The sequence below is a fragment of the Phaenicophaeus curvirostris genome, chromosome 23, assembly GCF_032191515.1.
Source record: "Phaenicophaeus curvirostris isolate KB17595 chromosome 23, BPBGC_Pcur_1.0, whole genome shotgun sequence".
Lineage (NCBI taxonomy): Eukaryota > Metazoa > Chordata > Aves > Cuculiformes > Cuculidae > Phaenicophaeus > Phaenicophaeus curvirostris.
The window spans coordinates 1,692,681-1,719,294 of NC_091414.1; the positions used below are offsets into that span (position 1 = coordinate 1,692,681).

The 26,614-nt window shown below is 62.6% G+C and overlaps 3 protein-coding genes across 5 annotated transcripts; 1 reads left to right on the plus strand and 2 right to left on the minus strand.

The window, feature by feature from the left end:
* Positions 1–1,857: 1,857 nt before the first annotated feature.
* On the plus strand, positions 1,858–5,169 carry GJA4 (gap junction protein alpha 4). Of its 2 annotated transcripts, none has more exons than XM_069875187.1 (2): positions 1,858–1,882; positions 3,055–5,169. In XM_069875187.1, the coding sequence occupies exon 2, from the start codon at positions 3,076–3,078 to the stop codon at positions 4,105–4,107; it is 1,032 nt and encodes a 343-aa protein (XP_069731288.1). In that variant the 5' UTR covers positions 1,858–1,882; positions 3,055–3,075; the 3' UTR covers positions 4,108–5,169. The 2 variants fall into 2 exon arrangements, with proteins under 2 accessions (XP_069731288.1, XP_069731287.1); XM_069875186.1 differs by lacking the exon at positions 1,858–1,882 and adding an exon at positions 2,182–2,422.
* Positions 5,170–10,659: 5,490 nt separating this feature from the next.
* SMIM12 (small integral membrane protein 12) lies at positions 10,660–12,033 on the minus strand. The gene has a single exon (XM_069875087.1). The coding sequence runs from the start codon at positions 11,609–11,611 to the stop codon at positions 11,333–11,335; it is 279 nt and encodes a 92-aa protein (XP_069731188.1). The 5' UTR covers positions 11,612–12,033; the 3' UTR covers positions 10,660–11,332.
* A 781-nt stretch (positions 12,034–12,814) lies between these two features.
* On the minus strand, positions 12,815–25,038 carry DLGAP3 (DLG associated protein 3). Of its 2 annotated transcripts, none has more exons than XM_069875488.1 (11): positions 24,940–25,038; positions 21,004–22,081; positions 19,818–20,023; positions 19,210–19,276; positions 18,858–19,092; positions 17,940–18,280; positions 17,727–17,812; positions 16,669–17,093; positions 15,913–16,004; positions 15,582–15,725; positions 12,815–14,739 (listed from the first exon to the last, which is right to left on the minus strand). In XM_069875488.1, the coding sequence occupies exons 2-11, from the start codon at positions 22,021–22,023 to the stop codon at positions 14,521–14,523; spliced, it is 2,835 nt and encodes a 944-aa protein (XP_069731589.1). In that variant the 5' UTR covers positions 22,024–22,081; positions 24,940–25,038; the 3' UTR covers positions 12,815–14,520. The 2 variants fall into 2 exon arrangements, with proteins under 2 accessions (XP_069731589.1, XP_069731588.1); XM_069875487.1 differs by having other exon boundaries at positions 19,210–19,324.
* Positions 25,039–26,614: the final 1,576 nt, after the last annotated feature.

The window sequence follows — 26,614 nt, forward strand, 5'->3', positions numbered from 1 at the left end:
CCCCAGGGCATCATCTCCCCGGTCCTGCCTTGGAGCATCCCTGGAATACCCTGGGCATCATCTCCCCTGTCCTGCCTTCCCCCTGCAAGCACCGAAGCGCTTTCAGGACACTCGGCAAGGTGACCCACTCAGGGTGCACCCCCCAGCCCCCCATGGGCAGGTCCCAGTTTTATAGAATCCTAGAATGTCCCGAGTTGGAAGGGACCCACAAGTATGACTGAGTCCAGCTCCCTGCAACAACCCCAATGTTCACACCATGAGGCTGAGGGCATCGGCCAAATGCTTCTTGGGAGGTTTAGATGGGATATTCGGGAAAAAAATCTGTACTGACAGAGCAGTGAAGCCCTGGCAGAGGCTGCCCAGGGCTGTGGCGGAGCCTCCATCCCCGGAGGGGTTCAAAAATCGTGTAGATTTGGCACTTCGGGACATGGTTTAGCAGCCGCAGGCTGGTGGTTGGACTGGAAGGGCTTAGAGGTCTTTTCCAAACTTAATGACCAGCCTTTCCCCTGCCCCGCAGCCCGGGCCACCCCTAGGGGCCCCCGCTATCCCCGGGGGTCCCCTCTCTACTCGGGGGTCCCCGCTGTCCCCGGGGGTCCCCTCTCTACTCGGGGGTCCCCGCTGTCCCCGGGGGTCCCCTCTCTGCTCGGGGGTCCCTGATGCCCTTTGGGGTCCCTTCTGTCCCTGGGGATCCTGCCTGTCCCTAAGGGTCCCCAGGGGTCCCGGGCTGTCTCTTGGGGTCCCCTCTTTTCTCAGGTGTCCCTACCGTCCTTGGGGGTCCCCACTATCCCTGTGGGTCCCTGCTATTCCCCGGGGGTCCCTGCCATCTCTGGGGGTCCCCGCTATTGCCGGGGATCCTGGACTGTCCCTAGGGGTCCCCTCTCTTCTCGGGGGTCCCTACCGTCCTTGGGGGTCCCCACTATCCCTGAGGGTCTCTGCTGTCCTCTGAGGGTCTTCTCTCTCCTCGGGGATCCCCTCTGTCCCCGGGGGTCCCTGCCACCCCTTGGGGTCCCCGCTATCCCCGAGGGTTCTGGGCTGTCCCTAGGGGTCCCCTCTCTTCTTGGGGGTCCCCGCCGTCCTAGGGGGTCCCCTCTGTCCCTGGGGATCTTGCCTGTCCCTAGGGGTCCCCGAGGGTCCCAGGCTGTCCCCGGGGCTCCCCTCTCCTCTCAGGGGTCCCTGCCGTCCTTGGGGGTCCCCGCTGTCCCCCGAGGGTCCTTTCTCTCCTCAGAGATCCCCTCTTTCCCCAGGGGTCCCTGGCATCCTTGGGGGTCCCCTCTCTCCTCGGGGGTCCCTGCCTTCCCTGGGGGTCCTCGTTATCCCTGGGGGTCCCTGCTGTCCCCCGAGGGTCCTCTCTCTCCTCGGGGGTCCCCTCTTTCCCTGGGGATCCTGCCTGTCCCTAAGGGTCCTCGGGGGTCCCTGCCATCCCTAGGGGTCCCCTCTCTCCTCGGGGGTCCCTGCTGTCCCTAGAGGTCCCCACTATCCCTGAGGGTCCCCTGCCATCCCCAGGGATCCCCTCTTTCCCTGGGGATCCTGCCTGTCCCTAAGGGTCCCGGGCTGTCCCTAGGGGTCCCCTCTGTCCCCGGGGATCCCTGCCATCCCTGGGGGTGCCCTCTGTCCCCGGGGGTCCCTGCCATCCCTGGGGGTCCCGTCTCTCCTAGGGGGTCCCTGCTGTCCCTAGGGGTCCCTGCCATTCCTGGGGGTCCCCTCTCTCCTCGGGGGTCCCTGCCATCCCTGGGTCCCCCCCCTCCCCCGGTGCCGCCCCCCGCTCACCTGCGGCCCCGGCGGGTCCCTGTTTCCCGCCCTCGCTCCTCCCCCCCCCCCCCCCCGCTCGGACCCTTCCCGCCCGCAGCCCGAGCCCGGCGGGACTCGCCCGAGGCGGCGGAGGGTGAGTGAGGGAGGGACCCCCGGGGCACCCCCTTTCCCCCCCTCCTCCGCGCCCCCCGCGGCCGGGTGCCCCTTTAACAGCCCGCCCGGCACCTCTGCCCGCTTAATTGGCAGAGGTTAATTAAGAGCCGGGGCTGCGGCTGCTTCCTCTCTCCCGGCTGGCTGCAGGGCTGGAACCTGAGGCACCCGGGGCCGTGCGGGGCTTGGGGACACCCCTGGGGCTGGGGGGACACCCCTGGGGCTGGGGGGGCATCCCAGGGGCTTTGGGGTGAGCCCTCCGAGGGTTCCGGGGCGGCTGCTGCGCCCCAGAGGGTTTTGCCTCCCCTCCTGCAGCCCTGATGCTCTCCAGCCTCGGGTGAAGCTGGGGCTGTGGGAGAGGGAAACTGGGGGTGCTGCTGTGAGACCCCCATCTCCGGGCACCGTGGGCTCGCAGGGTAACCCCTGAACCAGCTGGAGAGCGAGACCCTCGCTGCGGGCTCTGTCCTGGGAAGCTGGGACAGCCACGAGCGTGGGTGTCGTGGACTGGGGGCCACTGTGGGAGGTGAGTACCTGCCCTCGCTCTTCTCCCCCAGCCCCGAGTACCTGCCCTCGCTCTTCTACCCCAGCCCCGAGTACCTGCCCTCGCTCTTCTACCCCAGCCCGGAGTACCTGCCCTTGCTCTTCTCCCCCAGCCCCGAGTGCCTGCGCTCGCTCTTCTCCCCCAGCCCCGAGTGCCTGCGCTCGCTCTTCTCCCCCAGCCCCGAGTGCCTGCGCTCGCTCTTCTCCCCCAGCCCCGAGTGCCTGCGCTCGCTCTTCTCCCCCAGCCCCGAGTGCCTGCGCTCACTCTTCTCCCCCAGCCCCGAGTGCCTGCGCTCGCTCTTCTCCCCCAGCCCCGAGTGCCTGCGCTCACTCTTCTCCCCCAGCCCCGAGTGCCTGCGCTCACTCTTCTCCCCCAGCCCCGAGTACCTGCCCTCGCTCTTCTCCCCCAGCCCCGCGTTTCTGTGCACTTCTAGGCTCAGAGATCCCTTCTGGCTCCCTCCCCCAGGTGTGGGATGCTCCTCGGTGGGTTTGTTGGGACCCTCTGCAGAGCAGCTGTGTCCTGAGAAAGCCAAAGGTTTAGGTAGCCCCATCTGCTCTTTGCTCTCCATTGTGGAAACAGAGTTGATTTGGCTCCTCTCCCCTGTCTCCTGGCAGAGGCACAAGGTTCCCTAGAAGATGGGTGACTGGGGTTTCCTGGAGAAACTGCTGGACCAAGTGCAGGAGCACTCAACTGTGATCGGGAAGATCTGGCTCACCGTGCTGTTCATCTTCCGCATCCTCATCCTGGGCCTGGCGGGGGAGTCCGTCTGGGGGGACGAGCAGTCGGATTTCGTGTGCAACACCAAGCAGCCGGGCTGCACCAACGTCTGCTACGACAAAGCCTTCCCCATCTCCCACATCCGCTACTGGGTGCTCCAGTTCCTCTTTGTCAGCACCCCAACCCTGATTTACCTCGGCCACGTTGTCTATCTCTCCCGGAGAGAGGAGAAGCTGAAGCAACAGGAGAGTGAGCTTCGGGCTATCCACAGCAAGGACCCGAAGATCGAGCAGGCCCTGGCGGCTGTGGAGAAGAAGATGTCCAAGATCTACGTGGCAGAGGACGGGCGGATCAAGATTCGCGGGGCGCTGATGTGGACGTACATCATCAGCGTGATCTGCAAGAGCATCTTTGAGGCAGGCTTCCTCGTTGGCCAGTGGTACCTGTACGGCTTCTCCATGGTGCCCCGCTACGTGTGCAGGAGGGACCCCTGCCCCCACCAGGTGGACTGCTTCATCTCCCGCCCCACCGAGAAGAGCATCTTCATCATCTTCATGCTGGTGATGGGCCTCATCTCCTTAATCCTGAACCTCCTGGAGCTTTTCCACCTCTGCTGCAAACACATGCTCAGGAACATCAAGAAGGTGTCGGTGCCGGCTGGCCCGAGCCAGGACACCTTTGCCGACGACATGGTCTCGGCTCCCTACCCACCCAAGCACTATCCCTTCCTGCCCATGGCCGAGAGCCACATGTCGCCCTACCAGGCCTTCAACAAGCTCTCCAGCGAGCAGAACTGGGCCAACTTCCACAACGAGGAGAACCTGGCGCTGGGCAGCGACAGCCAGCCCCTGTCGGACCCCTACGCTCCCAGGGCTGCCGAAGCCCCTGCCCCAGACGAGAAGCTGTGCAGCCGGCCCGGGAGCTCAGCCTCTAAAAAGCAGTATGTTTAGTGCCAGGTTGACCCTGGCCGGCCGAGAGGATCCTCTTTGATCCCTCGTGTACGCGAAGGTGCTGCCTCTTCCCTGGTGCTGTGCCCGACGGACAAGCCCCGCTCCGGACACTGCCGGCGGGATGTGATGCTCGGGAGCAGAGCCTCAGCTCTCTCCTGTTTTCCCCACAGACCCTGCAAGGAAAAAAACTGCACAAAGTTCCTCGGGAGGACGTGTCCCGCATGCCTCGCCGTGGGAAAGGGAGAAATCCCTGGAGCCACGTGGCTGGGAACAGGCTGTCCCCGCTAGCGGGAGGCTGCTGCCCCTTGGGAGCGGGGACTCGGCCGGACCCAGGGTCTTGCCGGAGCCCCCACGGATGTGAGATTCGTGGGAAGCCGCTCGCCTCCAGCCTCTGCATGGAGCAGGCTGAGCCCGGAATGGCTGGGTGCAGCGGGGCTGGGGCAGCCCTGCTTGATGGGTCCTGGCCACCAGCCCCATCCTGTCCCGGTGACCCTGTACGGAGCCAGTGGTTCCTGCCAGGGTTTGCTGCAGGAGCTGCCCCTTCCCCATGGGATCTGGGGAGGTTAATCCCGTGGCAGATCACAGCTGGGGATCTGCAGTGACCCGCTGATCCCAATAGCTGCAGGGTCACAGGCTTCAGTGACCCAGGAGCGTGAGCTGCCTCTGAGCCCTGGATCCTTTCCCCTGGGATATGTGCCTCGAAGTTATTTTTAACCTGCTGGCCTGAGAATGGAGCTTTCTGCCTTAAAGGTGCAGCTGTGCAGGGCCTTTGGGGAGCTGTGTCCAGCCGGGCCATGCACTCTTGAGCTCTGTGCTTTCTCGGGGAGCAATTACCCCAGCAACTGATGGGTTTGGGGGGTTGTTGGTTTTATGCACAAGTCGTCATCTGCTGGGGGGGTGGTGGGTGGAAGAACCAACTGCTGCCACACAGTCACCTCGACTTCCCCGGCCCCACGATGCTGTGGAAGGGGAAGGTCCTGCCATGACCACGGGATGCGGGCACAGCCCTCGGCCGGCAGACTCAGTGTTGCATCTTCTGGAATAAAGTTGGATGAACGAAAAAGGTGAAGCGTGGTGTGACTGTGCTCCCTGCGGCGCCCAGCCGTCTCGCAGAGGGTGGGTGAGAGTTTGGGGTGGAGGGAGAGGGAAATTGCTGCCCTATGGGCGATGGGAAAGGGGTGATGGGGAGCAGGGGTGCCCGGTTGTGCTGCTGGTGATGCCCGCTGCACGCAACCCTCCCTGCTCTGGGGTTGGATCCTCTTAGCCCAGCTGTGTTGTGGCACAGGGTCCTGGTGACCCAAAGCAGAGCTCTGCCCCTCTCTCCTGGCCTGGCTCTGCTGCAGATAAACCAGCTGAGGCCATGGAGCCGCTCACGGCTGCATAATAGGTGGAAGTGAGCCGCAGATAAAGGCACACAATGCGGCTGGGGCTGTTGTTTAGTTTCTCCAGCCAAGCCAGCCCAGGGCAGAGCTTGCTCCCAGCCGAGGGCCTCTTCAGCGAGGGTGGGACAGGCTAAAAATACCCTGGAGCAAATGAAATATGGGTGATACTGGGTGATATCGCTGCCATCGACCACTGGAGGAAGTGGAGAGGGAGGCACCCGGCTGTGCTGCCCTTCGTGCAGAGCCTGGGCTGGCGGCCGTGCCCTTGGCTCCCATCCCTCCTGGGGATGGGGCAGATGATGAGGTGGAGTGTTAAATCCCTGGGGTGGGGGTCTGGGGTGCACACTGCCACCTCTCAGCCCTTTCCTACACTCTCCGTGAGGATGCCAGGGCAGATTCCATCCTGAAAGACCCTGCCCTGCTCCCACCTTCTCTTGAGGGACCCTGTCCTGCTCCCACCACTGCCCTAAGGGGACCCCTGGGACACCCCGGTGCAATGGGGACCCCAGCCCAGGGCTCAGCAGGCATCAGCAGAGCTGCAAAGCCCCACGGTGCTGTAGCTTTCTGGGAAGAGCAGCCTGGCGTGCTCGAGCCGGAGGAAATGCCCGTGTGAAAGGTAACGGTGCAGCCGCGCGGCGTGTTTACCCACTGGCAGCGCTCCCCGCTCACCTCCCCTCTGCTGGGCTGATATTTTTATTGGCACGAAGGGGAGCATCACGCTTTTCCAAACAACCCTACAAGGTGGAAAACAAGACAGCCGAGACCCCCCCCTCTCCTTCCCTTTGCCTGGACACGGTGCCCGGCTGCGGGTGCTGCGCAAACACAGCTCTGGTCCCGCTATTGTTCCCGTGTTGTGACAAGGGGTGGCCGGTGTGACCCCCGCGCCGCCGGGACCTCCACGCCAACAACAACAGCGAGGGGCTCACCTGCACCATGGGACCGTGGTTTTGTGGCCGTGGGGGCCAGGGTTGGAGCAGCCCCCCCCGAGAAGCACGAGGTGGGGGCTCTTAGGCAAATAAAAGTTTGCAGCTGATAAGGGCGCAGGCTGCCCCAGTGAAGCCCTTTGGCAGACACATAGCAGCCAGCCAGACACGCACGGCCTTTCTCACACCTCTGCACTCCCTCGTGAGTAAACAAGCCCCTCCGGTTTCTTTCTGGGAACAGCAGTTGCTTCTCCAAAGCTTGGCCCCATAATTGATGTTGAGTCCTGCAGGGGCTCCCCAGGGACATCCTCCCCATGAACCCCCTCTGTGCCTCTTCTACGAGACCTCATCTGGAGGATTGCGTCCAGTTCTGGAATCCTCAAGGTAAGAAGGAGATGGGAGCTGCTGGAATGGGCCCAGAAGAGGCTACAAGGATGATCAGAGGGCTGGAGCACCTTCCATATGAGGAGAGGCTGAGAGAGCTGGGGTTGCTCAGCCTAGAGAAGAGAAGGCTCTGAGGAGACGTTATAGTGACCTTCCAGTACCTGGGAGCCTGTGCCGGTGGCTCTGCCCCACAGCTGTGGGTTTACAGGGAGGTTCCTGCTCTCCTCCCAGTTAGGACCAGTTCATGCTGACTCCCCTTGCACTTTCCCTGGGCTGAGGGAGAGGAGCTACAAGGGCTGCTGCAGGGTGTCCTGCCTGAAAGGCTCCGTGCAAGGCGCTGGCCAAGCACCAAGGAGTTTATTTTTAAGTTTTCCCAGCACACAGAAGACAGCAAGGGTCTAAATCCAACCCTCTTGCAGGAAGAGCTGCAGCACGAGCAAAATCGCAGCAGAGAGGGACATAGGGCAGAGGGCAGTGAGATGCCGGCCAGGGCCACAGCACAGACCCCATCCCACTTGTCCCACAGCCCTTCGAGGGGAGCGAGCGCAGGCAGGAGCATCCTGAGCTCCCGCACCCACCGGGACCACCAAACCCACTCCAACCAGCACCGCTGCTCTCAGTGCACAGTGAGGGAAAAGCAGACCCCAAATAGCTCCCTTCCTCCCCTGGGCCCATCCCCGGTTATATTTAGCCCTCCACGCGTGGGCACGGCAGACAATGTGGCCCTGTGTGAGAACCACAGGCAGGAGGAAACGCGCTCAATAGCCCCGACGACTTCCCGCATCCTGACATTGTCGCGCCCCTCTGGCCGCTTCCTCGCACGGAGGCGATGGGACCACGGAGCCCAGCACCCTGTACCCATCCCGGGACGTGTCCAGCGGCTCCGAGAATCGTCCTGGTGCAGCACGAGGTGGGCAGGGGCTGCTGCCTGCGTTGCTTGAAGCTTTTCCTGATGTGGGGAGGTTGATGTGGTCTAAAAGCAAGGAGCCACGGTGGTCCCGGGGTGCTGGGATGGGGATTCAGCCCTGGCCCATGGGAAGAAGTGATGCTGAGCAGAAAGGGAACTTCTCCAGCCGTAGCTGCCCCCAGCCAGGCTTTGTAGGATGCAACTCAGTGCAAATCAGAGCTGCTCCTCTCTCACAGGACTCGAGGGCTTTTGCTGGACATAGAAAGGAGCCCAGTTGAGCACAGAACAGCAGAGCTGCACCATGGGGCCTTGGCAGGAAGAGGAGAGATGGGGAGGCTGGGAAAGCTCTCAGCCGTGCTTGGGGAAAGGGCAAAACCAGAGCCTGGGAAACAGCCTCGGTTGCCCAGGCAGGGAGCAAACATCCCCAGGGGCTGCAGGGGACGCGTCGGAGGGAGGAGGATGTGCCACTTGCTCTGCAGTGCAGCTGGGACGAGCACCCTGTGTCGCAGGGACACTGCACTGCCTGCAGCTCTTGGTTGCACAGCGTGACTGCGCTGCTCAGGGACAGGACACAAGAGTGTTCAGATCTGTGGGACTCAGCTCCCCGACTCCAGACCCCGAACCGCTCCACTCCTGCCCAAAGCATCATCGCCTTGCAGGATGGGGAGCGATGGCTGGGAGCTGCGGCAGCATCCTCAGCCCCGTGCAGCTGTTGTGATCTCACCGGACGTCCGTTGCGGCTCACCAGGTGTGCCAAACCGTGCCGAGCAGCCGGTGGGGGGGACTCTGGGCCCCTCAGCCCCACGTGCACAGCAGCTGTCCAGCCCCCAGAGCAAACTGGGGCTCAGCTCACCCCACCACAGCTCCAACTCACTGCCTGCATCCGGAAACCGCCACCTGCTCCTCTGACAAGCTGCTCCTGACCGACCCCAGGGAGCAAACCCGGCCCTGGCAGGGCAGCAGGACAGCCCAGGAGCTGCAGCCACTCTCAGAGCTGGTGGGGAGGAAGCAGCAGGGCCGTGCCAGGGGCACAGCAGCCAGCTTGCTGCTCCCGAGCCCGGGCAGGGACAGGCAGCGCTTCTGCAGCTGCTGGATTTGATTCCTGCTCTGTAACACAGGGCAGCCACAGCCGGTCCTGGCTGCAGGGACTTCCCTGAAGCCCGACAAGCCCTGAGAGGATGCTCTCCCACAAAACGCCATCCTGCAGGCCAGGAGGGGGACTCTATGCCTAAGGACATGCCTCCCCTGGCACAGCTCCTGGCCATATTCCCACTGCACCATCCTGGGAAAAGCTGCATTACAAACACACCAGACCAGACCAAGGACTTGCACTTGTGTGCCAGCTTGGGAAACCAGCCTTTAGCCATAATGCTGTATTCAACAAAGCTTCCTTTCGCCCTCCGTGAGCCACCGTGGCTGCTCGCCCCAGCCCCGAGTGCTCGCCGGCTCCTATTATGTCTGGACGACACTTCCCAGACAGTATATTGTTGGGATTCAATGGGAGGAAGGGTGGGTTTACGGTACCAAGGGCTTAGGAGAAAGGCAACGGCTCTCTGGGAAGTGGCTTCACCCCTGCCCCAGAGCCTGTGAGGAATCCACGGCCCCACAGCAGCGCCGGTGTCTGCCGTGGGGACAGACAGGGGTCCCCAGCACGTGGAACGCAGCTGGAAACACCGCAGGACCAGCAAGGCAGCAGTGGCAGCTGATGGGCAGGGGTTGCCCAGCCCAGGTGCCATTGGTGCTGCGTCCTTCCCAAGGGCATCGCTCCAGCACCGCGCGGAGCAGCCTTCCCGACGGATGCAAGGAGCCCAGGGGAGGAAACGGGGCAGCGAGGCCCCGACAAAGCCCAATTGTGCCCAGCCAGCCCTGGGAACAGGCAGATCAATGGGCTATAAAGGACCCAGGGAGCCGCTCAGTCGCAGGGTGAACAAAGGCATTTGGGAAGACATTTCCGAGCCGGTCCCAGCCAGGGGAAGGGACAGGACCATTCCCACCAAACTGCACACAATAGGGAACAGTCCTCACCCCACAGCCAGGCTGGGAAAGCAAGGGGCCAAGGGCAGGGGCTTGGTTCAGGGGACAGAGCCAGCCTGCCTGGGGGACCGGGGTGGTGGCACAAGAGATGCCGTTAGCCCTAGCGCAGGAGTTGGCAGCGGGGCAGGGCTGCGACAGCCCCAACATCACCCCTAGAGCCCTCCTGAAGCTCCTAACCCAGCCTCGACGGCCCTCGCACACCGCGACAGCGAAGGCCTGCGGGTTCCCGGCAGCACCGGGCTGGAGGGCAGCGATCCAGGCTGAGACCAGCAGGTCGGGAGGTAAACACAGCCGGGCAGCAGCCGTAAAGCTGTCAGCAAGGCAGGAGCCGGCCCCGAGGAAGCAAAACACAGCGATGCAAAACGCTGAACTGGCTGCTGACCTCAGGGCTTCGCACTGGCCATGACAGATTTATCATCCCCGGAGGGGAAGGACAGGCCAGGGCAGCAGCGAGGCCTCGCTCAGGCACCGGGGGAAAAAACAAGCCATGGAGGCAGCGATAACTCCATCCCCGGCACGAGGCCCGCAGAGCTGCGGCACCGTTACCGGCTGGCCCTGCTCCAGCAGGCTGGATGGGACACCTGCCACTGGTCCCCAGCGCTGCCAGCCTCTCCCACACACACAGCCCAGTGGGACCCCCCTGCCCCCCAGAACCCCACCCGGCACTGCCACAGCTCTTCTTCTCTAGATAAGGAGGCCGAAGGGAAGCCGGTGACGTGGCTGGCTGAGGGAGACACAACCGCAGCACGGGCTGGGAGTTTGGTGCGTCCTGCTCCTTCCTCCCCACCACTGCCAGGGCCCGGCCAGGGACCACGATGGCATTGCTCTCACTGTAGAAGAGGTGGCTTCTTGAAAACACAGGGAGCAGAAACACACTCTGAGCCAGAGCTGGGGCCAGATGGAGAAGACACAGAGGCCCAAGGACTGACAGAGGTTTATTCTGGCTGTCCCCATACAGGGCAGAGATCTCCCCGTTATCTACATGGCCAAAGCGACTGCCATGCTCCGAGCTTGACGACAGAAGAAAGGCCATGACTCCCACCTTTCCCTCCACACCCTTCCTCGCTGCAAAGGTTGGAGATGATGCAGAACGGGGTTCTCCAGAGATCTCCACACCACACAGGCTCCCATGGGTGTAAGGTGGTAGCGTGGTGCTGCGATCATGGTTCACAGAGCCAAGGGAGAGCTGCGAGCAGGAGAGATGCTCCTCTTGTCCCAGGCGGTTCGCCTGGTCCCCACACTGTGTCCCTCAGGTCCAAGTCTCTTCTATCTTCACGCCATGGAAACCAAATGTAAAGAGATGTGGGTGGAACGAGACCGAGAGGGTTTTGTGGTTCAAAGGCCAAGGACAGGCTGAGAGCTGATGAGTTTCAGACACGTTCCATCTCCAAAGCACGGCTGCCTGCCCGCTCTGCCACAGAGGAGGCCTGGGTGCTGTGTCCCGAGGGTGAAGAGCAGCAGAAGGGAGGAAGGTGGGAAATGTGCAGGTGACCGCAGAGTCCCCAGCGTGGTGCTGGGGGACACAGCCCTGTGGCAGCCAGCCCCAGCCCCGGGGACAGTCCCTCCGGGGCACTGCATTCACCCAAACCGCTTCATTAACTCTTTTCCGCACGGTTCCTGTTCAGCACGGCCCGAGGGGCAAACTCCAGCTTATCCTTGAGGCTCACCACCTTGGTCAGGTCCTTGCCTGCGATCTCCTGCAGCTTGCGGTCCTCCCGCTGCTCCGAGATGCTCTTCTCCTCCTCGGCAGCGGGCGCGGGGTGGCCACGGAGGAGCCACTCCAGGTGGTAGCCCACCAGTCCCACCACGAAGGCCACCGGGAAGGTGACGTACGGCGCCTTGCTGCGCACCGCAGCCCACACCACGGACCACATCGCGCCTGGCCAGGGGTGGGGGCGAGGTCACAAACCGGGGCCGGGATCACAGACCAGGCGCAAAGCCACAAACTGGGGGGGCGAGGCCACAAACCGGGGCCGGGATCACAGACTTAAGAGCGAGGTCACAAACCGGGGCCAAGACCACAGACCGGGAGCGAGGTCACAAACCGGAGCGAGACTGCAAACCGGGGCCAAGATCACAGACCGGGAGCGAGGTCACAACACGTGGACGAGGCCAGAAACCGGGAACGAGGGCACAAACCGGGGGCGAAGCCACAAACCGGTGCCGGAGCCGCCCGAGACCCGCGGACGGGCAGCGCCAGGGAGAGGCCCCGGTGTCCAAGGCCGCACCGTGGCCTCAGCACCGACCCCCGGGGCTCCGGGACCCCCGCGGGGCCCCCCTGCGCCCGGCCCCGGCCGCGCCGCCACCGCCACTTCCGGTCACTACCGGGGAGGGGGGAAGCGGAAGACTCAGGGCTTAGCCCCGCCTCTTCCGGTGGGGAGGTATATAAGTACTGGCCACGCCCCTTCCGGTCAGAGGCGCAGGGGAGAGGCGGCCCCGAGGCTCGGGCTGTGCCGCCCCCTGGCGGGGAGAGATTGAGGAGCGGGAGCCGCAGGGAGCGCCACAGACCCCGCTACCTGGTCCCCTCGCAGGGAGAGCTCAGCTCCTGCCCCAGCGAGGGCCCCTCTCCCACCGCACAGACACCCCGTGTGCCTCCTGCCCCATAGACACACTCCATCCCATCCCATGGACAGTCCTTTCCCACCCCACAGACACCCTATCTCCCACCCCATAGACAGCCCACCAACCTCTCACCCCACAGACACCCTATCTCCCACCCCATAGACAGCTCATCTTCCTCCTGCCCCATGGACACCCCCCTCTTGCCCCATGGACAACCCTCTCCTGCCCCAAAGCCACCCCATCTTCCTCCCACCCCATAGACACCCCCTCTTGCCTCATGGACACTTCTTTCTCATCACAAAGACACCTCATCTCATCCTACAGACAGCCCTCTCCTGCCCCAAAGACACCCCATCCCATCCCATGGACACCCCCTCCCACCCCATGGACATCCCATCTCCCTCTCACCCCACAGACACCCCCTCCCACCCCACGGACATGAAGGGCAAGTAGACGGGAGGAAAGGCGAGCCCGGTGCCGGCCGTGACCCCACGAGGAGGTGGCCGCTGGCCCGGAGTAACCAAAGTCATCTTTATTAATTGCGACGGTTCGTTACAATAAAAAGGGAGCCACGTGTCACGGTCACTGCACGGCGCTGGCCGGGGCAGGGGGGGCCCTTCCCAGGCACGTCCCTAAATCTGGGGTGCAGGGGGGAGCGGGGCGGGAAAGGGCTTGGGGTGGCTGAGCGAGTTTAGCACCGACAGACCCCCGGGGCGAGGGACCCCCGCTATGGGGGGAAAGCGAGCTGGGACCCCCCCAGCTGCCTCTGATCCCAACACCCTGGGCAAGGTTTGGTCCTGGATTTTCAGGAGCTGCCCGGCACCCACCAGCGCTGCCTGGGGGTGCCTGGTGATGCCATGGGGGGCTGCTGGCATGGGGGTGGCGGGGATGGGGTCCTTCCCCTTTCTGCCCCCACCAAGGAGGGCAGGATGCTTAAAGAAGGACGAGGAATGGGGACAGGGGAGATGCAGCTTCCTTCCCCACCACGCTGCTCCCCACAGAGGGAACCTTTAGGGACCCACCGTGCCCTTCTCCTGGCTCTACAGGGAGCTAGGAACACCACCCCGGGGTGTCCCTTGTCACCGCAGGGTACCAGGCACACGACAGCCCTGTCCTGGGGTCTCCCATCTCCTGGGAGCTCAGGGAGAAGGGGAGACCCCTCGAGGTGGTGTCTAGCAGCCCCGCACTCAAGGGGCAGCTGCTGGCCATGCCCACGCTCCCATCCCACCAACAGGAACCAGGGCAGAGCTGCCGTGGAGCCCGGCCCCGCGGGCACAAACGGGCTGCGGGCAAGTGTCCCATCGCTACCGCCTCGCTCGCACACTCGGGAAGCGGCTCCCACCGCTGGCGAGGCACCACGGGACCACAGCCCCCAGCCCCAGCCGGTACCCACCAGGCTGCAGAGGTGCTCCCAGACTCCGGGCTGGCAGGAGGGAAGGACGGAGAGATGGAAGGACAGACTGACGGGGAAAGAGGGCTGAGCGGGAAGGGGAGAAGCGCGTTGCGATGCTCCGTGCGAGGGAAGCGGGGTGGCTCGCCGTGACCGGGGGTTTTGGCTGTTCTGGTTCGTCCCACCAGCCTGAACACAGCGCTGGCCACGTGTGGTTTCTGGTTTATTCCTCGGGTTATATTTATATATGTATAGAGGGGAAGGAGCCCTGGGGTCCCCCGTGGCACCTGAGCAGGCGGGGGCAGCGCAGGGGAGCCCCTCGTCCCCACCTTGTCCCAAAGCCTCGTGCTGGCATTGCCGAGGAGCGGGTTTGGGGGGCTCTGACAGGGCAGGGACCGGGGGACCCATCCCAGCTGCCTACCAGGGGATTGCACTGAGTTCAGAGAGGCGGGGGGCTTGCCTGCAGCCCCCTCCCCTCCAGCCCCTGAGGGTCACCTCTCTTTCAGCAGGGACGCGGGCTTGGAGGGGCGCAGAAGGGCTGGGGGAGGGTGAGAAGGGGACAGAAAGCTGGGACATGGCCCCAAGGAGGGCAGAGGGAAGGAGAGCCCCGGACCCCGGGAGAGGCTGGCAGGGGCATGCGGGCGGGGGGCAACAGGATGGGGCAGAACCGGGCTTGCGTTCACCCACCGTCGGGTCCACGAAAAGGTCTAAGATAGAAAAGAGAGAAGCTGTGAGCGGGGCCAAGAGCTGCCCCAGGGTGTCCCCGCGGCCCCCCATCACAGTGAGCTACGGCCACGCCGTCCAGTCCGGGTAGAAAAGCGGAGGCTGCGGTCACAGCCGGGTCTGCGCCTCGGGGATGTAGATCTCGATGCTGTCCGCGCTCTCGGTGGCCGAGCTCTGGCGGAAGGAGGCCGCTCGCTTGGCTGCCAAGAGCCGCTTGCGGGCCTCCTGCCGTTGCCGGTCCACCGAGTCCAGGGAGCGCTCCTTCACCGGGTGCACCTTGGAGCGCGGCGGCTTCTTTGGTATCGGGGGAGGCACCTTCTTCTCCTCCTGCACAGACAACAGGGGCTCGGGGTGGGCACACGGCCAGGACCTCTGGGAAATGGGCATCCCAGTGCGCTCGGCACAGCCGGCGCTGGCACGTGCACCTCCCTGCACGGCACGGCCACGGGCACCAAAGCCAAAGCCATGGTGAGACGGCCCCACGGAGCCTCCTGCACCGCACCAAGCCACAAGGCTGGGCGGCATGTCCCTTTGTCCATCTGCACAGGTATGAGGGTACCCATGGTGTGCTGCCACTGCCCGGGCTGAGACCCTGCCCAGAAACACCCATCAAACCAGCTGTGAGACTGCGGCAGGAGAACAACCCCCTCTTTATCCTCATTTATGGGGTGGTTTAGCCTGGAGAAGAGGAGGCTGAGGGGAGACCTCATTGCTCTCTCCAACTCCCTGAAAGGAGGTTGTGGAGAGGAGGGTGCTGGGCTCTTCTCCCAAGGGACAGGGGACAGGATGAGAGGGAATGGCCTCAAGCTCCACCAGGGGAGGTTTAGGCTGAATATTAGGAAAAAAATTTTCACAGAAAGGGTCATTGGTCCCTGGTAGAGGCTGCCCAGGGAGGGGGTTGAGTCACCTTCCCTGGAGGGGTTTAAGGGACGGGTGGACGAGGCGCTGAGGGACGTGGTTTAGGGACTGATGGGAATGGTTGGACTCGATGATCCGGTGGGTCTCTTCCAACCTGGTGATTCTATGATTCTATGATTTTTATCTAGCTCAGGTTTTCAAGTGTTTGCTAAAAGCAATCACTGGTGACAGCCTGGCAGAAGCGGTTTGGGCACAGAGGGAGAAGGAGAGGCCTGGGGAGAAAGGGAGAGGTGGTAGGGCCCTGCCCTTACCTTGGGCTCCACAATCTTCCACCCGTTGGCCTTGAGCTGCTGGAGCTCTGCAAACTTCATGCTGACATCCTCGATGGAAAGCTGCAGGAGGTCCCAAAAGCCAGCCAGGTCTTGGAAGGTGGGCACAGGGAATGCATTGGGATCCTGCAAGGACAGTGTGTTGGCCATGTCTACCCATAGGAGGTCGGCTCTTCTGGCCAGGCAGCCTTCCCATCCCCAGATTGATGCGGGGAATCTCTGTCCAGTATGAAGTCTCTTTTCCATCATCTAAGGGTATGAGACCCCCCCGACCCCTGTGGCTGACCCCGTGGCATCGCAGCCCAGCACTCACCATGTTCTGCTGGCAGAGGCGGTAAAACTGCTGCACCTTTTGGGACATGAGGAGCTGGGCGCTGCCCACGGCGCTCCGGATCTTCTCCAGGACTGGCGGGGAGAGAGCAGACAGTCAGTAATCCCGGGATGCACAGAGCTTCTCCCCTGCACAGCAGGCACCCGCACCAAGCTTGGACATCCCAAGCCATGCAGATCTCCTCCCTGTGCCAGACCTCACTGACTTCTTGCCCCCACTCAACCTCTTTAGCCTTGGGAAGGGAGATGCTCCAAAGTGGGAGCACTGCGGGACCATAGAATCATGGAATCACCAGGTTGGAAGAGACCCACCAGATCATCGAGCCCAACCATCCCCATCAATCACTAACCCATGTCCCTCAGTGCCTTGTCCACCCGTCCCTTAAACCCCTCCAGGGAAGGGGACTCAACCCCCTCCCTGGGCAGCCTCTGCCAGTGCCCAGTGACCCTTTCTGTGAAAAATTTTTTCCTAATGTCCAGCCTGAACCTCCCCTGGTGGAGCTTGAGGCCATTCTCTCTTGTCCTGTCCCCTGTCCCTTGGGAGAAGAGCCCAGCTCCCTCCTCTCCACAACCTCCTTTCAGGGAGTTGGAGAGAGCAATGAGGTCTCTCCTCAGCCTTCTCTTCTCCAGGCTAAACACCCCCAGCTCTCTCAGCTGGTCCTCATAAGGCCTGTTCTCCAGCCCCTAAGCCCCAAGGGAGCCCCAGTCCCTCCCAACCCCGCAAATCCCCCTGACTCACTCTCCTCCGGCAGGTCGTAGTCCTCGGCTTCCCTCTCCATCTGCTGGCACCAGCCCTCCATCTTCTCCACCTCCGCCTGCAGCAGTTTGATGAACCATTCCCCGTCGCGGTGGCAGGGGGAGGCACGTCCGGAGTCGGGGAGGCTGCGGGAGCCCCGTTCCATCCAGGCATCCCTGCGGGGCACCTCCACGGTGTCGTACTGCAGCTGGTAGTCCTCCCGGTAAGCCCACTGCCCCTGCGTGTGGACCGTCTTGTACACCGCGTACTGCCGCCCGGACTCGGGCTCCGAGGAATGTCGCTGGAAGGGGCGCCCGAACTGCAAAGCTTTGTCCTCGGTGGCCACGGCCAGGCCAGCAAAGCCCTCCAGCTCCAGGTCAGCCTGCACGCCCGCCGTCACGCTGTTGGAGCGCTTGAAGCGCGCTCGCCTGCGGAGAGCAAGAGCGTGTGGGGACCCTCCTGGCCAGCCAGGGACAGCCCTGCCGCCCCATCTCCCCACCACGCGCCACCCTCTGCGAGGGGACCCCACAAGCAGGATGGGGCTGGGGACGCCGGTCTGGATCTTGGGGCATTCGGGGACAGCCCCGCGCAGCCACAACCTGCCAGTCCCTCATTGCCTCTGCTCTTAGCCCGTTTCCATGGCTACCGGCGCCGGACCGAGGATGGAGAGGAGCATGCACCGGGGCTGCGTGGGCACGATGCCGGAGCTGCCCTTCCATGGGCTGTGCAGGTCCTGGCACAGCATCCTCCCACCCTGGCCAAAATGTGATTTGCTGCATAATGCCCCAAGGTTTCATCTGCTCCTGGGCCGGGTTCAAACCCCAGCAGGAGATCTGAGCACAGGGAAATCTCTTCCCTGGGCAGCAAAGAGCCACGAGGGCAAAGGGGCAACCAGATCCTGCCCCAGGTGGGGGAATCCAGCCTGGAACGGGGACGGCGCTGAGCTCTGGGGTCTCAGCCAGAGGAGAGAGCGAAAGATGCTGCTGAGAGAGCCCCAGGGGGACTCAATCCCCCAGCGCAACGAGTGTGGCAGGTCTCAGCTCAGCCCGGCCGCGCGGTACCTTTTGTCCTCCTCCACCTGCACCCCAATGGAGTGGAACTCCCTCTGGCTCCGGCTCTCCGTATCCGAGTCGGAGACGGCCTCAACCTGCCAAAGGGCAGAGGGAGAGCGCTGGAGGGTGGCCCCGGGATGCGGCACAGCGGCTCGGCATCACCTGTGCCGCTCAGGCGGGCTCGGAGCCGGCTCAGAGCCTGCTGGGAGGAGCGAAGCCCACCTGGACGCCGATGGAGGGACGCCACTTTCGCTGCCGAGCCAAGCTCCTCAGCTCCTCCCGGCCGGGGATGGCCTTGATGATGAGTGTGGAGGGCTTGGGAGCAGCACGGGGCTGGACCGGAGGCAGGTCGAGGGCCACGGATGTCACCTTAGAGGTCTCCAGGCTCTCAGCCGAGTTGCAACGGGCCGCTGCATCTTTGGACCACGCGGGGCTGCGGGAGACCTCGCTGGGCAGGTAGCTCTCGTGGGTGGACTCGGTGCTGCTCTGTGCCGTGACGGAGATGATGGGTTTGGCTTTGGTTCCTGGAGGGATGGGAGGTGGAGCTTTTCTGTAACTGAAGGCTGTTGTGGGAGAGGCGCAGGATGAAAAAGCGCGTGAAAACACAGACACTTGCTCATCTCCCGCCGCGAACAGGGGCCCCGGGGGAACAGGGTTTGCACCTCGGCTGCCTGAGATCTGGGCTGGAGCTCAGAGGGACCATTTCACCCCCTAGAAAGGGATTGGAAACCACCCCATCCCCGTGCTGGCTGTGCTGCTGCAACACTGGACAAGGGGCAGAGGTGGGGAAACAAAAAAGAGGCAGAAGAAGTGGAGGGAAGGAGGAATGGCTGATGGGTGCTGGGGGCACAGAGCAACCCTCTCTCCAGGGCTGAGCCACGAGCGGGATATGCTCGTGCCCTGTGCCAGGGCTGAGCTGTGAGAGGGATGTTTATGCTCTGAGTGGGATGCTCGCACCCTGTGCCAGGGCTGAGCTGTGAGAGATGCTCATGCTCTAAGCAGGATGCTCACACCCTGTGCTGGAGGCTTCGGGGGCAGGAACAGGGGCAGCAGCAGAGCTTGGTGGGCACCCGAGCAAGCAGGTGGGGAGACGCGAGGGTCCTTCGTGCAGCCGAGCCCCCGCCGCCCCCCGGGACTCACAGGTGCTGGGCTTCAGGATGCTGCTGGTGATGGGCGGCCCGGCGGGGGCCGACATGGAGAAGAGGGAAAGGCAGTCGTCATCCTGGGAGCAGCCCGCCTGGATGGCCCTCAGGTAGCTGTGGCTCCGCATGCGGAAGCAACCGGGCAGGTCCAGCGCCTCCACAGCCTGCGACTCCACCTCGCCGAAAACCGACTCGCAGACGGCCTCGAACTGGTGGTTGAGCTCGTCGTTGATCTGCAGAGAGCAGGGGGTGAGGCTGGGGGCAGCGAGCCAGAGCCCAGCGGGGCAGGAGATGCTCGAAGGAGCATCCATCCCTCCCTGCCCCCTGGTGCCCATGATCCAGGACCCTACCTGCCCAGTGGTGAAGGAGCGCCCGTAGCCCTGTCCCCGTGGCAGCATTCGCGGTGGCGTGCAGCAGCTGGGACAGTTACAGATATATGAATCAGAATAGTGCCTACTTGCAAACCTAATAAGAGACAGTGGGAATAGAAGGGATTGCACCAAAAGCAACACATTCGAGCAGAGCATTTGGAAACGCAGCCACAGCGATCCCCCCGCCGGACCCCGCCGCCATCCCTGCTCCTAACTGCCCCGAAATCATAGAATCATAGAATCACCAGGTTGGAAAAGACCCACTGGATCATGGAGTCCAACCATTCCTATCAAACACAAAACCATGTCCCTCAGCACCTCATCCACCCGTCCCTTAAACCCCTCCAGGGAAGGGGACTCAACCCCCTCCCTGGGCAGCCTCGGACACTGCCCAATGACCCTTTCTGTGAAAAATTTTTTCCTAATGTCCAGCCTAAACCTCCCCTGGTGGAGCTTGAGGCCATTCCCTCTCGTCCTGTCCCCTGTTCCTTGGGAGAAGAGCCCAGCTCCCTCCTCTGCACAACCTCCTTTCAGGTAGCTGGAGAGAGCAATGTCTCCCCTCAGCCTCCTCTTCTCTCTTCTCTTACTTGGTCCTGGCCTGGTCGGCGCTGGAGGAGCGGCGGTAGCTGTCTCGCCGTGTGGCCGCCCTGGGCGATACTTTGGCACTGGCGTCCGAGTCGGCACTGTCCTCGTCACCCATGGCCTTGATGTAGCTGCCGCTGCGCATCCTTCGGCAGGGGATCTCGCCGTCCTTGCCTGCCCCTGGGTACCCGCTCCACTCGTCCTGCGGCACCTGGGGCAGGAGGCAGGTGTGGGAGGACGCGGTGGCCGGGCTCCCACGGTCGGGATGCAGAGCCCAGCGCCCACGCGGCACCGAGCAGCTCGAGCCTGGCGTGCAGGCATGTCCCAAACCCAGCGTGCGCGCACAGCCCGAGCCCAGTGTGCGTGTGCCGGCACGGCTCGCTGCCCTCCCCACGGCACCCCAGGGCTGCAAGGACACAGCTGGGGGCTCTGATCTCTCTAGGAAAGCCTCTAAATCCAGGATCCTAACAGCCACAGCTCCCCATGCTCCATGCATTCCCAAAACACAGGGTTTGGCCGCTGCTCCCACCTCGCAGCCCCCCCGGCAGGCTCTGCTGGGCCAAATCCCACCCATGCCAGCGCGGCTGCCCGGCTGACGTAGCGGCTCCCGGTCCCACCAAGCGCTGCTGACGCCGGCACCACGGGGTCCTTACCGGGCGGCGGTGGTGGGACGGCGTCCCCCAGACCTCACGGGTGGGGTGGCGGGGCCATCACCCTGCCCCGCTACTGGGGGGGCCCCAGCCACCCCCTGCCCCTGGCCAGCACAGCATTGCCTCTCCCTGTCTCCTTCCCCCGGGAAAGGGAGAGAAGAGTTAATTAGTTTTTAATTGGAAGGGTGGTGACCTAGAAGGGCGCCCAGTGACGAGTCAGGCGGTGGCACCCAGCCAGGAGCAAGTGGGATAAAAGCCGCGAGGAGGGAGCGAGCGTGTGGCCACCAGCAGCCTGGAGCTGACAGAGCCGACTGACCCCAAATCCAGCGGGCACGGGGCAGGAGGTGGCTTCACGCTGCCATGAGGGGACAGCGGGGACCAGCACGGGACCCCAGGGGATGGGGTGCAGGCTCTGGGGACACGGAGAGGAGCTGGAGCATCCCTGGGCTGCTGGGATGGAGCATCCCAGCCCCGGCTGACCCCACAGCATCACCAGCCACGATCCCCGGGGAGGCAGCCCCCACCCTGCCCAGCCCCTCACCTGCAGGTACTGATACGCTCGGTCTTTGGCCTTTGCCTCCTGAAGCATCAAGGTCTTCTCGGTGCCGCCGGCGCTGGGGTAGGCTTCGCGCGCCTGGCTGACGGTCATGGTGTGCCAGGCGCTCCTCTTGAGCGTCTGGCCGTCCAGAGACATGGACATGCCAGCGCAGGCCAGGCATTTTCCTTCCCCACCACCCTTTAGACTCTTCAAGGTCAAGTCTCTGAAGGCACTTTCGGGAGCGTCCATGCAGTACTGGGTGCCCTGGCTGGCGCCATGCCGGCCCGACACCATGTAGCTGCTGTCGCTGTCCAGGTTGTCGTCGGAGCTCCACCAGCCCATCATCTTGGACCGGTGCCGGGAGTCCACCTTGCGGTCCTTGCTCTTGCTGCGCTTGCCGTGGCGGGACTGGTGGTGATGGTGGTGGTGGTGGTGGTGATGGTGGTGGTAGCCGTCCCCACGACCGTCCATCTTGGCGCCGTTATAGTCCCGCTTGGCCGGCGCCTCCAGGGAGTGGGACTTGGCGAAGAGCTTCTGGACGGAGTGGACGAGGTGGCGGATGCGGCTGGGGCTCTCGCTGCGGGGCTCGGCGCCGCCGGCCCGCGGGTACTGCAGCGTGTGGAAGCCGTCGTGGTGCAGCGGCAGCTGCTTCTCGAACTGGTCCAGCAGCGTGGGGGGCAGGCGGTTGATCTTGCTGGAGGGGTGGGCGGTCGCCATGCATTCGTCGCAGGAGTCGTAGGGCTGCTGCGCGTGGTGCATCCTCGGGAAGGTGCTGCTGGCGCTGGCGGAGGGCGGCTCGCTCAAGGGCACGCCCGGGCACTCGCTGGCCGCGCCGGGGCTCCGCACCGGGCAGTAGGGATGCTCCAGGGAACACGGCTCGCTGGGGCTGAGGAGGTACGGCGGCCGGCCCTCGGGGCCAGGTTGGATGTAGTCGGAGGGATGCTTGCAGTCCTCTGGGACGCAGCGGCAGCGGTGGCCGGAGGAGAGCTGTGCCTGGCTACGCTCCCCATGGTAGCTCTTCATGGTGTCAGCACCCGCCCCATAGCTCCGGCATCCTGCAGGGTCATCCCTGCGGGCTCATCTGCGGGGACAGCGACAGGGACAGTGTCACGCTCCCCTCTGCGCCCCACCGCTCGTAAAATGCTGGGGATGTCCTGCGGAAAACGACTGAGGGGGGTTGGGAAGAGCCCAGGGCAGAATCCAGCCCTGGCCGAGCCCCTGCAAAGCTGGGCTAGAGCTCCAGAAACCTGGGTCTCCGTGGGGCAAGGGGGGGTGTCAGCTGTGGTCACCCCAACCTGGCTGCTTGGAGGGACTGGGAAGGAGAAGGCACCGCGGCAGCGATGCAGGCAGCGCAGGGCCTGCAGACAGTGAGGGAAGACATGCTGCCATCATCAGAAACTTGTTTTCTTCCCCAGCATCAAATATTATGAAGTGTTTCTCCATTAGGAAAGCAGTTCTGGCTGAGTTTTTCAGCTGCTGCGATTCACAGAGCGGCTAACGAGCTGCCGCGGGGGGGCCACGCTCTGATGTCTCCATCCAGCCCGTCCTCCCCACACAGCCCGGCTGCAGCACCCGCTGCGGATGGAGACCCACAGGCCACCCCACAGCCCCCATGGATGGAGAGACAGGGAGTGGAGAAGGCCATGCTGCATGCCAAGCATCCCCAAGCCGAAGCAGGAGGATGGATGATGATGTCAAGCCAGGATGAGTCCCACACCAGCCACCAGAGCTCCACGCACCCATGGAGGTTTATCTTCCTCACAGTACCTCAAAGCCTCTGCCTTTGGTACGACCGCAAATGAAAAATTACTTATTCTCCAGCGTAGCTCAGCTAATTAACAGGCATCATTAACGCTCTTGTTATCATCTTTGAGCAGGGTGCTGTGGGCAGCCCATCTCCAGACCAGCTGCAGGAGAAGGAGACTGTGGGATGGTCCCCACGGTCCGTTGGGCACACGGGCATTGGAAACAAGGGATGCCAGGAGGGCTGAGGATGTGTGGGGACAGAACAGCCACGTGCCAAAGGAACCCCGGGAGGGGAGAGGGGCTGGAGGCTCTTGAAGGGCGCGGGGGCGGGCGGCAGCTTTGGTGTTGAGCAGCAGACGGAACCACGGCAGCACCCAAGAACACGTCTGCCCTAATAAGCTTCCTTCCCGGCTTCAAGGCTGGATGGCTCGGTCCTGCGCCCCTCCCTGCCATCCAAACCATCTTGCTCCTGCTCTTAGAAGGCTCCCTAATTGCTGCATCTTAAGCGAAGGATGCTGCAGCCTGTTACAAAAAAGAAATGCCTCTCCCACCCTGGGAGAGCTGAACGAGGAGCGGGCACAGCAGTGTGGGAGGGGGCTGCTTCCCCTGCCCCAGGATCCAGCCAGCAATTAGCAGCAGGATGGACAGACAGACAGCCAGACTGGCTCCCAGCCCCAGTTCTCTCTCCACGGGCTGAGCTATCATCTCCTGCTCGGGGAGGGAGGCTCTCAGCTGATCCAAATATTGCTGCTGCAGCGGGAAGAAGGAGTCAAAACAGCTGAGCAGCCCGTCACCACGAGCCTGGCGGGCTTTGTGCTCGGCAGGAGGAGGAATTCAACAAAGCCGGGCCCCGCCGCACCGGAGAGGCTGTGCCACCGCTCTCCCGCAGCCATCGGGACATGTCACAGCAGAGGATGGGGACACGCTGTGACAGAGGATGAGGACGCGCCACAGTGTTGAGGTGGGGACATGCTGTCATGGTGGGATGGGGACAAGCCATGGTGAAGGATCATAGAATCATAGAACGGTTTGGGCTGAAAGGGATCTTAAAGATCATCCATCCAGTTCCATCCCCTGCCGTGGGCAGGGACACCTCCCACTGGATCAGGGGCTCCAAGCCCCATCCAACCTGGCCTTGGACACCTCCAGGGATGGGGCAGCCACAACTTCCCTGGGAAACCTGTTCCAGGGCCTCCCCACTCTCCTAATGAAGAAATTCCTCCTTATGTCCAGTCTAAATCTGCCCCTCTCCAGTTTATCCCCATTGCCCCTCATCCTATCACTCCAAGCCTTTGTAAACAGCCCCTCCCCAGCTTTCTTGTAGCCCCTTCAGGTACTGGAAGATCCCTCTAAGGTCTCCCTGGAGCTTCTCTTCTCCAGGCTGAACAACCCCAACTCTCTCAGCCTGTCCTCGTACGGGAGGTGCTCCAGCCCTCGGATCATTTTCGTAGCCTCCTCTGGATGCCTGTCCCCATGTCCCAGCAGGGCTGGCCACATGCAGAGGGCAGGAGAAGCTGCCGAGCTCGCTCCTCTCGTCTGTCCCATTTGTGCCCAACCGCAGACTCAAACCAGGGGGGGAAATCCCAGCCCGGCTGAATTTTGTGCCATTTAACACCAGGGTAATTACCACCAGTGGGAACCTACCGCCCACGCAATTATGTGCTAGGATAAACTGGAAGAGCATATTTACCATTACAAATAACTCACTTCTTGCCTTTCTTGCATCCAAAGCCTGAAGAAACTCCCCCCGGTGATTCTCCCACCACCACCCTCCCTCTGACATCTGCTCCTGCCACGTCTCGCCCTTCCACGAGGGTCAACGCGAGGCGAAGAGGGGCACACAGACCTCCAGCACACCCTGAAACTCAGCTCCTTCACTTCATTTCCCACAGGGCCACTCGGCAGAGGCGGTTCTGCTTCCCAGCAGGGACCTGAGGCAGGAATCCAAACCCTACGGCACCCAGGATCCCCCCAGATCTCTTCTGGGACAACTGGCAGGGAGGTGACAAGACTCTATACCACGTCTGGGTCGAGCAAACCACCCCGGGGCAGGGCAAGACTGGGTTTTCCAAGGTTTCCAGGTCAAACTCCAAGCGCTGGGGTCAATGGCGCTGCCTGTGGGGGTCCCAGCCCCCTGCCCTTCCCAAGCAGCCCCCGCCACAGGTCCCAGCGAAGCCCGTCAGTGGCACCTACCGCCCGGCGCTCAGGCCGACGCTGTCCTCATGGTCCCGGCTCCTCGGCGCTGGGTGTCCCTGGGTAGCAGGCTGTAGGGGAACAACACGAAGGGGATGATGTCCAGCGAGGAAGAGCAAGGGTTTTCCTCCCTCAGCCCACTCCCTGGGGATTTTCACAGCAGCCCAACCTTCCCTCCTCCCCGGAGGCAGCGCTCCTGCACCAGCAGCGATGGGAACAGCTCTGCACCGACACGTGTTTCGCCAAGCATAGCCCCAAAACCATCCCCAGCCCCATCTCTTACGCAACTCCCTGCCAGTGGCCACCTCGCCATCCGCTTTGATTTGCTCCGGATCCGGCCGTATGCTCCACAAAGCCTCTCCGGCTCTCTGGAGGGAGCAAAGGGATCTTTTTTTTCCAGCCACCAGCGCGTGCTCGGCCCGTTCTGCTTTGCAAACGAGCACGAGGTTTTGCCAGCACGGGTCCTGCTGGGGATCTTTATGGCTGGGGATGAAAGCAGGAGAGAACAAACACGCAGCGTGAGCGCCCGGCACCGCGCACAAGCTGGAGCCTGGGAAGAAAAAAAATAGAGTGGTCTTCCCACTTAGGAGCTGAGTAGATTTGACCTACGGTCGTTGGAAGCAAATAAATATGGAATACCGCCAGGTCGCTTGCACCGTGCTTTTAATCTATTTACTTATTTTTTTTCAACTCATTGTAAGCAAGGAGGATTGTGGAAAGCAAACATTTTATTTTATTGCTAATTGCTCTGTTATTTTATTAGGCTGTATTAGTAAAATTTACTCAGCCTGGATAAAAAAAAATAAATAAAGAGGGGCTTAGTAAAAGATCACCTAATTTAGTATAGAATTCCACGCCAAGTCATTATTTTCTTAGAAGTTGAATTAGCTGAAAGCAGCTCAGCAATGAGTTGTGGCAGGTTGGGAAGAGAGTGGAGCTAGGGAGAGGTTTGTCACACCGGTGGGGAAGGGCTGGGAGAGGGAAAAGGGGGAAAGGGGAAGGGAAAGAGGAAAAGGGAAAGAGAAAAGGGCAAAAGGGAGGGGAAAAAAGGGAAAGGGAAAAGCAAGAAAAGGCAAAGGGAAAAGGGAGAAAAGGCAAAAAGGAAAAGGGGGGAAAAGAGAAGAAGGCAAAAATGGTGTGGGAGAGGAAAAGGGCAAAAAAGGGAGAAGGGGAAAAAAGGGAAAAGGGGTGAAAAGAGCTGGGCTGGGGGCTGGCACCCCAATTCCAGGGGAATCACCCCTGGCTCAGCTACTCCCCAGCACATCCCTCCTCACTGAGCGCAGCTGCTTCCCAGGCACCAACCCCAAGGTGCTCCAGGGCTCAAGCCCCGCTGCGTGCACTGAGAGGCTGAGGACAGGCTGCTCAACAGGAGGGGCGGGTTATTAAACACATGATTAATTTTGGCCCCAGCCCCAGCTGCCTGACAGCTCCTTCTCCAGGGCCGGGAAGAGCGAGAGAGCGTGAGAGGTGCTGCCTCTGCTGATGCAGCGGTTGGTGGGATGAAAAATCCTGCAATGCAGCACTGCTTCTTAATGAGCCATTTGTCTTTGAGTCTTCTTGACTCATTACCATGCCGGGAGAAGGTTGGGAGTTGCCCCAAGTCCCCATCTGAGCAATTACTCCTGGAGCAGAGCGAGGAAATACGGCCGTGACGCGCCCCAGCTGCCAGGGATCC